Source organism: Vipera berus (assembly GCF_964194415.1).
Source record: "Vipera berus genome assembly, chromosome: 3".
Taxonomy (NCBI): domain Eukaryota; kingdom Metazoa; phylum Chordata; class Lepidosauria; order Squamata; family Viperidae; genus Vipera; species Vipera berus.
Genome location: NC_138204.1, coordinates 108,857,053 through 108,869,989, shown reverse-complemented (window position 1 = coordinate 108,869,989; position 12,937 = coordinate 108,857,053). Strand labels below are relative to the sequence as shown.

Here is a 12,937-nt window from a genome sequence, read left to right as displayed (position 1 = left end):
ATCATGGAGAAACCACGCCCATCACATTTTCGGCAATGGGAAAAAGTTCCGATACGTCGCGCGATGTCACGTGACATCACGAGTTTGACATGCCTGCCCTAGAATGAAGAACAGCCTATATCATAAACACCAGGAAAGGTTTATTTGGTAAGCTACAAAGAAAAAGGTGGCACTTGGACTTCTGGGGGCTTAAAGGATTTATTCAACTTCCTACTTCTGTGCTAAGGAAAATGAAAATCTTTCAGCAATACATCATGACCCAATCATTCGAAGGCTCAGTTTTGCTCTGTAAATACCAAATGACAAAGACAGGTTTATTTTGCATAGATTAGAGACAACCCTCTAATACCAAACCTCTGGAAATTGAATCCCACATTTGGCAACTGCTGAAGCGTCCCTGATTTGACATGGCAGCCTCTTGCAGGAATCAAGTCCTATGCATGGGTCAGCCTCAGGGCTTAAATTCTGGGACTTTTTCTCCTGATACTTCAAGTCAATGGAAATTTTCCCTGTCTTTTTCCTTGCCTTGAGAGTCAGAGGCACCTACTCTGTGTTTCCATAGAAGCTGCATCTGACATAACAATTGTCTTGCCACCTTCAGCCCTTATTGCTTTATGCATTCAATTTATTTTTTTATTGCCTTTAAAATAGTGACCAAAAAGAAATGGAAGAGAACACAAAAATAAAAATATATGCATTGTCAAATAAAAGAAAAAATACATGTGCTTTTAATAGAGAGTAAAAGAAATACAACAAAGAAAAAATATCATTTTAACAGTAAATAGTTAGAATTCTATAAACAATTATTTAATGAATTATTCAAGCATGTAGGTATTCCTAATGCATTTATGTAATGATCATTTTAAAAAAAACCTACTGTGTTCTTTGTGTGTGAACAAGTTCCATATTTCATTATATGTATTCATACAAAATCTATGTCTATAGGCAATCCCTCATAGGAGGCAGGTGCATTCAGGTCTCCAATCCATTGTCTGCCCCCACCCCGAGTCACTATGTGAGGTGGGTGACTATACAAATATGAGAAATAATATGAACTGCATGAAAGGTTGTCCACACAAAACATAGGTTAATGAAGTGAGATTTTCCAGCTGTAGGGCTCCATCTCCTTCTCTGACGCCACCTGGGAGCTCTATGGGAAGCTGCTCTCACAAAGTGATGGATTAAGGCTGGTAGGTAAGAAGAGGAATTGTATAAAAGAAAACTGTTGAAGTGGAACTGATATGACCTGAAACATTTGGAAAGATCTTGATTGGAGGAAAAGGTCTTGGTGGAATGTGGAACCTGCTGGAACAACAAGAGATCTAATGCATTGTAAGGTAACAGAATGCTCAGTAGGGAACAGTCTTCTTCAGGACTAGTTCAGCATGAATACAGCGAGTGAGTTGTCTGCTCTTCGTATTCCTGTTCCATCTTTCTGCAAAGCGTCTCTAAGTGGCAATAGAAATCAATCTATTGATTCTCCACACATTGCAAATATTTGGAATCAAGGATGGTTCCCACAATCAAAGATGTGCTAATCTTTCCAATTAATGGCCCCTGCCCATGAGTTCAGCTACTACTTCCCTAATTAACCTGTCATCAGTTAACCATGGCTTGTATCAATTCATCTTACCCACTATTCCTTTACAATGAAGGGTGGAGATTATACTCTTATTCTGAACATGAAAAGAGCCACAAAGATGACCTTGTCGAAACTAGACAAAGATGATGGTTACACAAACAAAGCCCAAGCAACAAATGTATGTTACTATAAGCTGTAACAACAGAGCATAGTTCCAGTTAATATTTGTGCAATCTTTTTCCTGACCTGGCTTGCCTTTAAAGGCAGATAGAACATAAAGTTTTTACCACTTCCTAGGTTCAGGAGGAGATGGACATATTAGTGGCATCTTCCAGGGTGTATTTCTGAGGATCAAATTGCCACAACAGTAAATTTAGTTGGGACCCTGCATGTATCATCTCTTAAAATTGAGCATATAACCTTAATGGGATAGTCTACTTTGTAGGAATAAGGAAGCAGATATCCCAAGGGATGGTAATATATCAGCCCCAGTTTACATTTTCTGCTCATTAATGTCATAATTGTTTTTCCTCTTTTCAGAGTTGATTGGCAGCAAGCATTTGTCCGTTCTGTTAAAAGATGAAATATTTACAGACTTCTTCAACACATTCCTGAATCTTCCTGTAAGTTTCCCTCTCAAGTCAAGAATCATTTTCTGTATATGAACTAGTTATCAAAAATCTGTCATGTTGGCCTGTAAAGGTAAAGGTAAAGGTTCCCCCGCACATGCGTGCTAGTCGTTTCCAACTCTAGGGGCCGGTGCTCATCTCCGTTTCAAAGCCGAAGAGCCAGCGCTTGTCCGAGGACGTCTCCGTGGTCATGTGGCCGGCATGACTAGACGCCAAAGGCGCACGAACGCTGTTACCTCCCCACCGTACTGGTCCCTATTTTTCTACTTGCATTTTTACGTGCTTTCGAACTGCTAGGTTGGCAGAAGCTGGGACAAGTAACAGGCGCTCACTCTGTTACACAGCACTCGGGATTCGACCCGCCAAACAGCCGACCTTCTGTTGGCCTATAGTGCTATGCAAATTTGGTAACCATAATCCAAACTTATTTTTTTTTTAGTAGTACTTTTAGTGAAGTAGTGATGACACAAAATCAGGCAGATATCACCAAAGAGAGATTCCAAGTTTTTCTTTTCTATATTCTTGACCCCAGTGAAGACTTAATATATAGCTATTATATTTGGGATAAAACATGTATATGGATGGCACTAGATGGCAGCAAAAGTCAGAGATTTGATCCAGATTTTTCATTTCAGATTTGTTAAGGTAAAGGCACCTTTAAGATGGGCTCAACTCATGGTGATTTCATGGACACATCCACTCAGTTCTCTTAAGGACAGGATGGAAGTAGCTTGTCATTTCCTTCTGGGATGTTTTCAGCTTCCCCATCTAGCTTACAGCTCTGTAATTTCCTGGAGGTCTCCCATCCGGATGTAAATTGTACCTTACTCTGTTAATTTCTGAGCCCAGACAGAGTATGCCCAGTATTGCTTAGCTCTACTCTAATGGAATTCTTTAAAAAACAAGGAACAATTGAAATTCTCAGAGGTTGGAGTTACTGAACCGGAGACCATATTTAATCCTTCTCAGAATGCATGCTCTTCTTTCTCCTGCATAACAGAATAGAAGTCGTTCATTCATACAAAAAACCCCCCACATAGTTCTGTGTCAAGTGCTATATGGATTCTTACTCAGATGGAATACAATTGATGAGAATTTACAAGTGGACAATTCCAGGTTTGGAATAATGACAAATTCTTGCTCATTCTTCTACATTACTTAATCGGCTACATATGTTGTATTTTTAAAGAATACATTCTATTCTGTTTTAAGCCAGCCACATCTGACTGTTACTATGTCATCTGCAGTCCTACATGTCATGTAGCATGACTATCATATCTAGGCTGCAAAAATCCTGATGCTCACTAAATGGCATCAGCCAGACAGTGAAAAAAGTTTCTGTGTATAAAGATACACTTATGAAGGTGAGACCTGACCCTAAGCACATTCAGCTGGTTGCAGCAGCACAGCCATGTCTTACCGCTGAGAAAGGGACCTGAAATTGTTAACATCCTTAATCTCTTGGGCCCAACCCATTTTTCAAGCAATTAGCATGAATTGCTAATTGAATTTCTGGAAGTAAGGGGTGGAGAGTGGGAATTTAATTATTTGTCCACATTGTAATTCCAGTCCAAATTTTATCTTTTGCTTCTGATGTTATATCAAGAGAGAATCCCCAATTCCTTTCCACTGTTCACAGAAGGTGGGGGGGATATGGTTGGGTCTTTGTAAGGCTTCTATTAATCTTGCTGGCTGAGGAATTCTGAAAGTTGAAGTCCACACAGCTTAAAGGTGCCGAAGTTGAGAAACATTGCTTTAAGAAATCAGTAAGTGCTAATTCTGTACACTGCATCTATCTATACATCTACATCTATATCTAGGCAGGACATGAAGATAAAGTTTTGCTTTTATTCTTTTTACAATGTGCTCAAGATTTGCTTGAAGCACGGTTCCTAACGTGATATATAGGTAGTCCTCAACTTATGACAGTTCGTTTAGTTACTGTTCAAAGTTACAATGGCACTGAAAAAAGTGACTCATGATCATTTTTCACACTTAACAACTTGCAGCATCCTCACAGTCATGTGATCAGAATTTGGACTTTTGGCAACTGGTATGTATTTATAATGGTTGCAGTGTCCTGGAATCATGGGGTCATTTTTTGAAACCTTCTGACAAGCAAAGTCAATGGGGAAGCCAGATTCACTTAATAACCATGTTGCTAACTTAACAACTTCAGTGATTTGCTTTCACAAGCATGGCAAGAAAGGTTGTAAAATGGGGCAAAACTCACTTAACCTATGTCTCACTTAGCAAGAGAAATATTAGGCTCAATTATGGCTGTAAATGGAGGACTGTCTGAATATTCTTCTCCCATTTTCACATATGTTCTTTTGTGCAATGGGTTTTGTTTCAAAAAGTCCATAAAAATTTATTCCCATTAGGCAACTAAGGGAGAGAAGAAAATAAACATGTTCTATGCCCATGGGAACCAAAACCTCTTTTATGCTACTTTCTACTTGCCTAAGAATGATTGCCAATTTTCAACCCTGATTTTATTTATTAAACATGGGTTATTAATTACAATCAACAGAGTGTGAACAACTCCCAATGAGATTGCCTCAGTTTTAGCCAATATACCCAGTAATCATGATGAAGGGAGGTACAGCCCACCAATATCTGAGCCTAAACAGCAGCTTTGCTAAAGAAGCCTTGCCTGTATACATCTGGGTTCCTACACCATGCTAAGACGTAATATGGTTGGTTAGGCATAGCAAGATGTGTGAGTCCCTGTTTGTCTCCCCTCCTCCTCTTCTCTCTCTGCAGGTGTTCGGTCAGACCCCTCTTTTCATTTGCAGAACGCGTCAGTGGTATCTGTGGCCAGAGTTACCATGCAACCAGGTATGATTTTTCAATGTTGTGAAATTACGCACTGGAGGATGAACGTCATTGATTTATTCCAAGTCTTGAAAATATAGCATATTAAATGTAGCTTCATTACAATCCTGTAATCTAATCATGACTAATAATTAGCATTACTAGTAATCCTTTTCCACAAGATTAAATTACAAAATGTTTTAAAAGCCAAAGAATATTAAAAATGCCTCACCACAAATCAAGACACAATGAGGGGTGCTTGATCAGAAATATACCTATGTTTCATGGTCAATTCTTCAAAGTGTGTTATGTTTTACAGTGTGAATTGAAATCTGTAGGGACGTACACCCATGTCTTATATCAACAACTACTTTGTGTAACCCAGAATTCACAAAGGAAATTTGATACATACAGTACGCAGACTACATAGATCCTCAAGGTTTTCTCCTTCAATATAATCAAGGTTATACAAGGTTATATAAAGCCCTTAAAGGCAGTAAGCTAAAGGAAATAAAAGGAGATAAGAAAAAATAAAATAAGATTTATTAAATCTAGTTCACTCATCTAGCAAGGTACACAAATTCGTCTACTTGTTCCAGGTTGTTGTGACTCAGCTACAGCGTCACATTTATTTCTCCCTTTCCTTTCCCTTAGCCCTTCAGGCACAGAATATACTTATTTTCCTCCTTTCATCTGTTAATTCATATGCTTTACTCCTCTTATATTTTTTCTATACTTAGAGTACATTCAGGTCTAGTATTTCTGGCTTCTGTAAAATCAGCATTGGGAAGTCTCCAGAATGGTGGCCAAATTTTGTGCCATTCCCATGGCAACCAGAAGATATTGAATCTGTCCATACCATGGGTATTCCTAATCTCAGGTACAAATAGGTTTTAAGTCATGGATAATCCATTCTGACAGAATCACTCACATGTGGTCACATGTCCTCTAGAAAACAAGCCAGAATGTTCTCCAAGGACCCTGTATTCCAGAACAGCAATTCTTTTCTTGCGTTAATCTTTGGCTCAAACAGATTATTTTAAAAAGTCTCATTGCTGTTTGGGGGGTTCATACAGGTATCAAAGCACAAAGGCCTGTTGAATTGGATGGAGAAGCATCGGCTGCCTTTCTTCTGCAAAACAAATCTGTTTCTCCATTATGTACTCTGTGAGGAGCTTGTCAGTTTCATCCGCTCTCCAGAGGCAGGTGAGAGTTGAAGCTATGTGGAAAGTTAACATAGACAGGACATGGGGTTTTGGGGGGAGCGAGGATAGAGTTTTTTGGAACTTAGCACCTTATTTTTGGACAGAGATGCAGGATAGACAATGTCTCTGAATTTGTCCAGGGGAAAGGGAAATTTTCCAACAACTCAAGGGCAGAGGTATCTCCGGCAGTAATATTATTATTACTCCTACAAGGCACTACTACTCAGCAATCCCAGTGGAAGAAGTTCTAATGTAAATCTGTAAAGCCAAGGAGCTGCAGGCTGCTGGAGAAATGGCAATGGATTGAAAGAAAGGGCCCAGTACTTCCTGAAGTTCACATATAAGTTGCTCAATTGCCTCCTTGTTAGAAAGAGTACTAAACTCATGCTCAAAACAAGCCCTGCCATTAGTTGTCTGGCAGACTCATTTTAAATGTAGGTTTAGCACTTTAGTGGATGGTGGGAACCCACATTCAGTCCCATGGAACGTATGATTCAAGGTGGAAAACTAACTAATACAACAGAAGAACATGTCTCTCATTATGAAGCACTTTAATGATTAACAGCTGAATAGGCTTCTTCTGAACACGGATTTATTAGTGTGCTAAGCTGACAGTGAAAACAAATTTGTTATCAAGAGCTGTTGAGTAAAGTGGGGGAATTTGCCTCATTGGGCAGATTTCCCACCCAACAGATCAGCTATTCTATGCACTGAGAGAAGTATCAAGTTGTGACAGATAGCTACTCCAATGGCTCCATCTGACAAAACATCCCTCCATCATAATGCTTTTATTGGCAGGTGGTTACATCAACTGCTAACAAAAAGAGGATGGGCAACAAAATGATGGCTCAACCAATGACTTCACTTAACATACCCTGTATATCCAGAATCAGGACTCTATCATCCAATGGCAAGCTAGGGCAGGAGCAAAAGAGTCAGGATAGGGATTGGTAGCAAATTTTGCGACCACAGATTTTTCTGCCAGCTAAAGACCTGTAGATGTCACTTTAATGAAAGGGCCACTATTAAGAGCACTGCTTTGAATCTGACTCTAAAAACCTTCTGAATGTACAGAGGTATGAATTTAGCACCCGACTGCAAGTCCTTATTGCAGCCATATTTTTTTCTGGAATTGTACCTTTGCTTTGTTGTCTCATGAGTCTAGATAGAGACATGACTACTTTCCAGGTTTGCAGACAGCTACCCTTACACTCCAGCATTGCCTTAAGCACTACAGAGCCCTACATTCTACTATTGTCCCAGCCAAAGTGAATTAAACCCAATAGAAATTCTGCAAAAAACTTTCCATTGCTAAGTATTGATCATGCTGATGTTTTGTTGTTAGTCTTACTTAAGGAGTTATAAATTCTGTTTGGTAAGTACCGGTAGGTATTTTCCATTTTACTAGACCAGCCTGACCAACAATCAGAAAGAAACCAGTGATTTACCCCAGCAATAATTGTGGGTTACACTAAGAGACTTATTTTCCAAATGTTGTGAATATGACAAGGCAGAGAAGGCACATTTTATTAAGCAATAAGCCTTGCCCATCTGGTTCAAGTTCTCCAACACTTTACGTGCTGTCCCCAAGAAACTGCCACTAAATCAATTCCAACATACCCAGTATTGTATAGTGGTTAAGGCACCGGCCTAGAAACTGGAGAACCATGAGTTCTATTTCTGCCTTAGGTACAAAGCCAGCTGGGTGACTTTAGGCCAGTCACTTTCTCTCTACTCTAGAAAGAAGATCATAGCAAATCACTTCTGAAAAATCTTGCCAAGAAAACTGCAGGGACTTGTCCAGCAGTCACCAGAAATCAACACTGACCTGAAGACAAAAAAAAATCAGTTCCAAGCTTATACATTTAGTATTAGTTGCATTCTGCCAGATTATATCTTTACACTTTATGCAAAAGTGTACTTAAGCTAATCTCTCACTAAAATTAAAGTTGTTCAAGGCAGATTCTGCTACATAAAAAAATCACCGTTCACCAGATCTTTCCAGTGAAAGTGGTTCAGGTTAAAAACAGACAGATGGATCTTGTTACAGAGTGCTGTATCATTGTACAAGCTTTTGATTTTATAAATCTGAAGTGCAAACTGGCTGGTGAGTAGTAGAGTTGAAAATTGCACCTGGATTAATTATATTTACATAGAAAGAAGCAAATGATGCGTTTTCAGTGGACAGCCAGGCACAATTAAATAAATTCATTGGATCAGCTGATATGGAAGCTAATTCCAGGCCTTTTCAGTAGAAAGAGAAAGAGAGAAAAAATCAGTTGATGACCTGCTTGGGTTCCCCCCCCCCCCCAGTTTTGTCACTTCTGGTACAAAAACAACTAGTTTCTAAGCCATGGGGCAGGACCCCATTTCACCCCTGAAAAAACGTTCTCTGGTGACATTGTCTTTGTTTTTCTTTTGTAGCGGAGATGTTGCGATGGAAAAAGGCTGATCAGTGGCTGCTTGAGAAATGCATTGCTGGCAGCAGAGGCATGTGGCGTTTTCGGTCCTTCATGCAAGGAATGGCAGGTAGACAAGGGAGCACCAAAAATCACACTCAAAGAGAAACGGAGCTAAAGATAGTTGAACGATTCCTCTCCCAGATCAATGGAACCATAGCTCAAAGGATGAAGAACAGGAAGAGGCCCCTGGTTCCAATCCTTGACTGTTTGGAATTTAATAGGTTGGCAAAATGTTCTTCCTGAAATCCTACAGACCTAGGATTAATATACTATCCCTGATCTGAGCAGTATTTCCTGCCTTGTCCCTTTTTAGAAAAAATGCAAAATCTGGTGTGGGTGACATGACCAGCAAAAGAGATTAGCTGTGATCACACCAGCCTTTAATCCTGCTGTCCTAAATTCTATGCCTTGGAAACCCAAATGCAAAAAAAGAAAAGAAAAAGAAAAAAGTAAAATACTGTTCTAATCAGTGGTTACTAGAAAAAAAAATCTTACAGCCTGCTACTGATGAGAAAGAGGAAGGGTTTGCAGGGTGGGATAGATATAAAAGCAGAGAGGAAGCCTAACTCCTACTATACCTAGTCTAGGGTTACCATATCTGGGTTGCAAAAATATTGATTAGCACAAGATGTCAGCAAAGAGTCAGAATTTGCTTTGTCTTTTGCTGACCTCTAGGGGATCATCCTAGCCTAGCCACTATATCCAAAGGGAGACAAATATTGGGGATGATTATGAAACTAGGCAAACTACAAACCTGATTAAATTAGGCTAGCCTGTTATCTTATAACAATCTCTTTTATGGTTTCTGCCTTCAGTTAAGGAGCTGGTAAGAGTGTGCCCATTCAGTCTCCCTTTGGGCGAAGAGCACATTTTTGGTTATGGCATGAACATATCCAGATTTGCTAACTAAAGAAAGATGCTTAAATATCTAGTTCTGATTTATTTGTCAGTCTTGCACATTCTCCCATGGGGCAAAAATGGAAATACTCATTGCATCACCATTCTTTTATTAAATGAAATCAAAGAAATTATATTTTGGGGAGAGGGGAGTCATACAAAGGTGCATTTGCACAGCCCATCAGTTTTCTTTAGCGTAGCTTTGACTGTTCATTTGCTTTTTCTTGTAAGAGAAAAAACAGAGTTAGACTGCACCCCATGAGAATGCTTTCATATCAGCTCCACTAATCTTAAGGCCAGCATTAGATCTTTCTTTACGCCCACTTCAAATTCTGTTATGTTTCTTGCCAGACAGGGAAATGACCTTAATAGGAGCATTTTTACAGACCTCCTCTTAATGCAGACAGTAGGCAATTACTTAGTTATCCACAAGTGGCATCGTATGTGGCCACTTCTGGCAATATTTTCAGAAGTGACTTGCCATTACCTTCTTCCTAGGACTAAGAGAGAGTGACTGATCCAAAGTCACCGAAGACTTCTGGTTTCTAGCCTAGTTCCTTTAACCACTATCCCATACCTCATGAATCTCTTTCCTTATTTAAGTTCTCAGACTAGACAATAGAACTACCATATATGTCATTCATTCATTAAGTCATTCATTCATTCATTGAATTTCTATCCCACCCATGTTACTGATACAGCAACTCTACTCATGTTCTCATACCAGAGGTCCATGATACCACAGCCCCAGAGGTTGGCTTTATTGCAGGAATATTTCCTTAACATCAGTGGGGGAATTAAAGAATTTCCACAGACAAACCTACTTTTTTTTTTACAAAAAAGCAAAGGAAGAAGATGTTGATGTTGAGCTATTTTGCTAGTATCTGGTATTGCTGGGGACTAAAGAGGTGGCAAAATCAAATAGTTCTGTCCTAATGTGTATAGGAGAAGAGCTCACCAGGTTCTGGCTTGCTGCAGAAAGGATACTTGGGATTGATGAAAGAGATGAATCCCAGCAAGATCTCTATGTGTCACTGATCCAGATCCTGATGGCCACCCACTTGCAGGAAGGGTCTACAGTTGTCACCCTCTGTAACACAACTGTTGGTAAGTGACATATATCTTGGGGTCAGAAGTGTCCTTTTCTAGCTACATATTATGAAAAAATCAAATATCCATGTTCACTAAATCACTTACCAATCCAACATCTCCAGGAACCTAAAAGACTCCTTATTAATTCACTGCAGGAAGAGAAAGTCTTGGTTCATTCCATGATTCAGTCAATCAGAATAGAGCTAGAAAGAACCTTGGAGGTCTTTTAGTCCAAACCCCTGCTCAAGCAGGAGACTCTGTACCATTTCATACATGTGGTTGTCCAGTCTTTTCTTAAAAACCTCCAGTGATGAAGCACCTACAGCTTCTGAAGGCAAGCTGTTCCACTGGTTAATTGTCCTCACTAATAATAATAATAATAATAATAATAATAATAATAATAATAATAATAATAATAATAATAATAATAATAATAATAATAATAATAATAATAATAAAATTTGTATACCGCCCTTCTCCCGAAGGACTCAGGGCGGTGAACAGGGCAATACATAATAAAAAACAGGATACAAAAATTAAAAAGTGATTAAACAACTATGCCCGTAGTAATTAATACATATTAAAAGTTAAAACTAATTTAACTTTTTAAAAGTTAAAACCTCGGGGACCACCTGCTGCCGGCGTCGACTCCCCTCCGCCCTGTGCGTTCCCACAGAGAGGGCCTCCTCAGGGTGCCTCCGGTCAGAGAATGCCGGCTGGTGGCCCCCAGGGGGAGGGCCTTCTCTGTGGGCGCCCCGGCTTTATGGAACCAACTGCCGGTTGAGCTCCGGACGGCACCGGATCTTCGCTCCTTCCGGCGCGGGCTAAAGACCCATTTATTTGAACAAGCTGGCCTGGCCTGATGGGGGAACGTTAGGGTTTTAATGGGTTTTATATTGTGATTGTTTTAATTGGGCAATTATTTAATCCTTTTTTAACTTTTGTATTTCTATTTATATGCCCTGTTCACCGCCCTGAGTCCTCCGGGAGAAGGGCGGTATATAAATTTAATTAATAATAATAATAATAATAATAATAATAATAATAATAATAATAATAATAATAATAATAATAATAATAATAATAATAATAATAAACCAACCCCATCCCCATTAGGAAGTTTCTCCTTAATTCCAGGTTGCTTCTCTCCTCAAATAGTTTCCTTCCATTGCTTCTTGTCTTGCCTTCTGGTGCTTTGGAAAATAAGTCGACTCCCTCTTCTTTGTGGAAGCCCCTCAAATACCTGAATACTGCTATCATGTCACCCCTAATGCTTCTTTCTCTAAACTGACTGTTAAATAGAGGGTTCTTTGGCGCAGGAATGACGACGCGTAGCTGAGTACAAGGTAACTCATAGTTTATTTCGTGCAGAAAGTGTACTGGGGAAAAGACTGCAACTAGCTGCAACATATAGTCTAGCCCCTAGGCGGCAGCCAATAGGTTTGAACCAACCATTGCCGCCTGGAGATAGCCAATTGCAGCACAGAAGACTTGTAGTCTGGGTTACATAACACTGGCCATACCCAATTCCTGCAGCTGTTCTTCTTACGGTTTTTGTTTACAGGCCCTTAATCATCTTAGTTGCTCTTCTTTGCACTTTTCCCAAAGTCTCAACATCTTTTTGTAATGTGGTAATCAAAACTGGATGCAGTATTCCAGGTGTGGCCTTACCAAGGATTTATAAATTCCTCTAGATGAATATCTCTCCTAGACACTGTGCTGGCTATGCTTTCTTCAAAGAAGGTTATATGAAAAGCCTTCTAGAGCAAAACCTATTTAGGCCAATAACTTGCTTCCCAACAAAGATGAAACCCAAGACTTCCAAAGAGCCTTACATCTCCATCTGCTTTCCCTTTTCTTTGCATAGAAAACCTCTACACACACACACACACACACACACACAAACCCTGCCTCAACACTGAGGTTCTATTCAACATAATGGATTTCCCTCACAATGACCCACAGGAAGCCTGGACAGAATAGCACTCAGTGGATGTACTTGCGTAATACATTTAAACTGATATACTGAATTGCTTCATGTTCTGAATTCACATAGTATATTAAACCACAAACCAATGAAACAGACAAGGGTTGCAGAAGCCTTAAAACCACAAAAGAACCAACCAAGGTCAATAATGATCATATTAACACATGATAATGCAGCCCTTAGGCCTGTAACTATTAAATATTTCATATGAACACACAGCCATTTAGACTCTAGAAAGGGGTACTTGAGTATATTTTTTTACATAT

At 39.5% G+C, this 12,937-nt stretch overlaps 1 protein-coding gene across 1 annotated transcript in view; it reads left to right on the top strand.

Annotated features, from left to right (window-relative positions):
* Positions 1-1,385: 1,385 nt before the first annotated feature.
* The window catches only part of RGSL1 (regulator of G protein signaling like 1), a gene marked incomplete at its 5' end in the record, with an annotated part of 34,813 nt that continues 23,261 nt past the window's right edge, over positions 1,386-12,937 (top strand). The window contains 6 exons of the mRNA XM_081325523.1: positions 1,386-1,398; positions 2,123-2,205; positions 4,978-5,052; positions 6,105-6,234; positions 8,658-8,762; positions 10,538-10,699. Of these exons, the coding sequence (XP_081181649.1) occupies positions 1,386-1,398; positions 2,123-2,205; positions 4,978-5,052; positions 6,105-6,234; positions 8,658-8,762; positions 10,538-10,699 (568 nt within the window). The remainder of the gene's footprint in view (positions 1,399-2,122; positions 2,206-4,977; positions 5,053-6,104; positions 6,235-8,657; positions 8,763-10,537; positions 10,700-12,937) is intronic.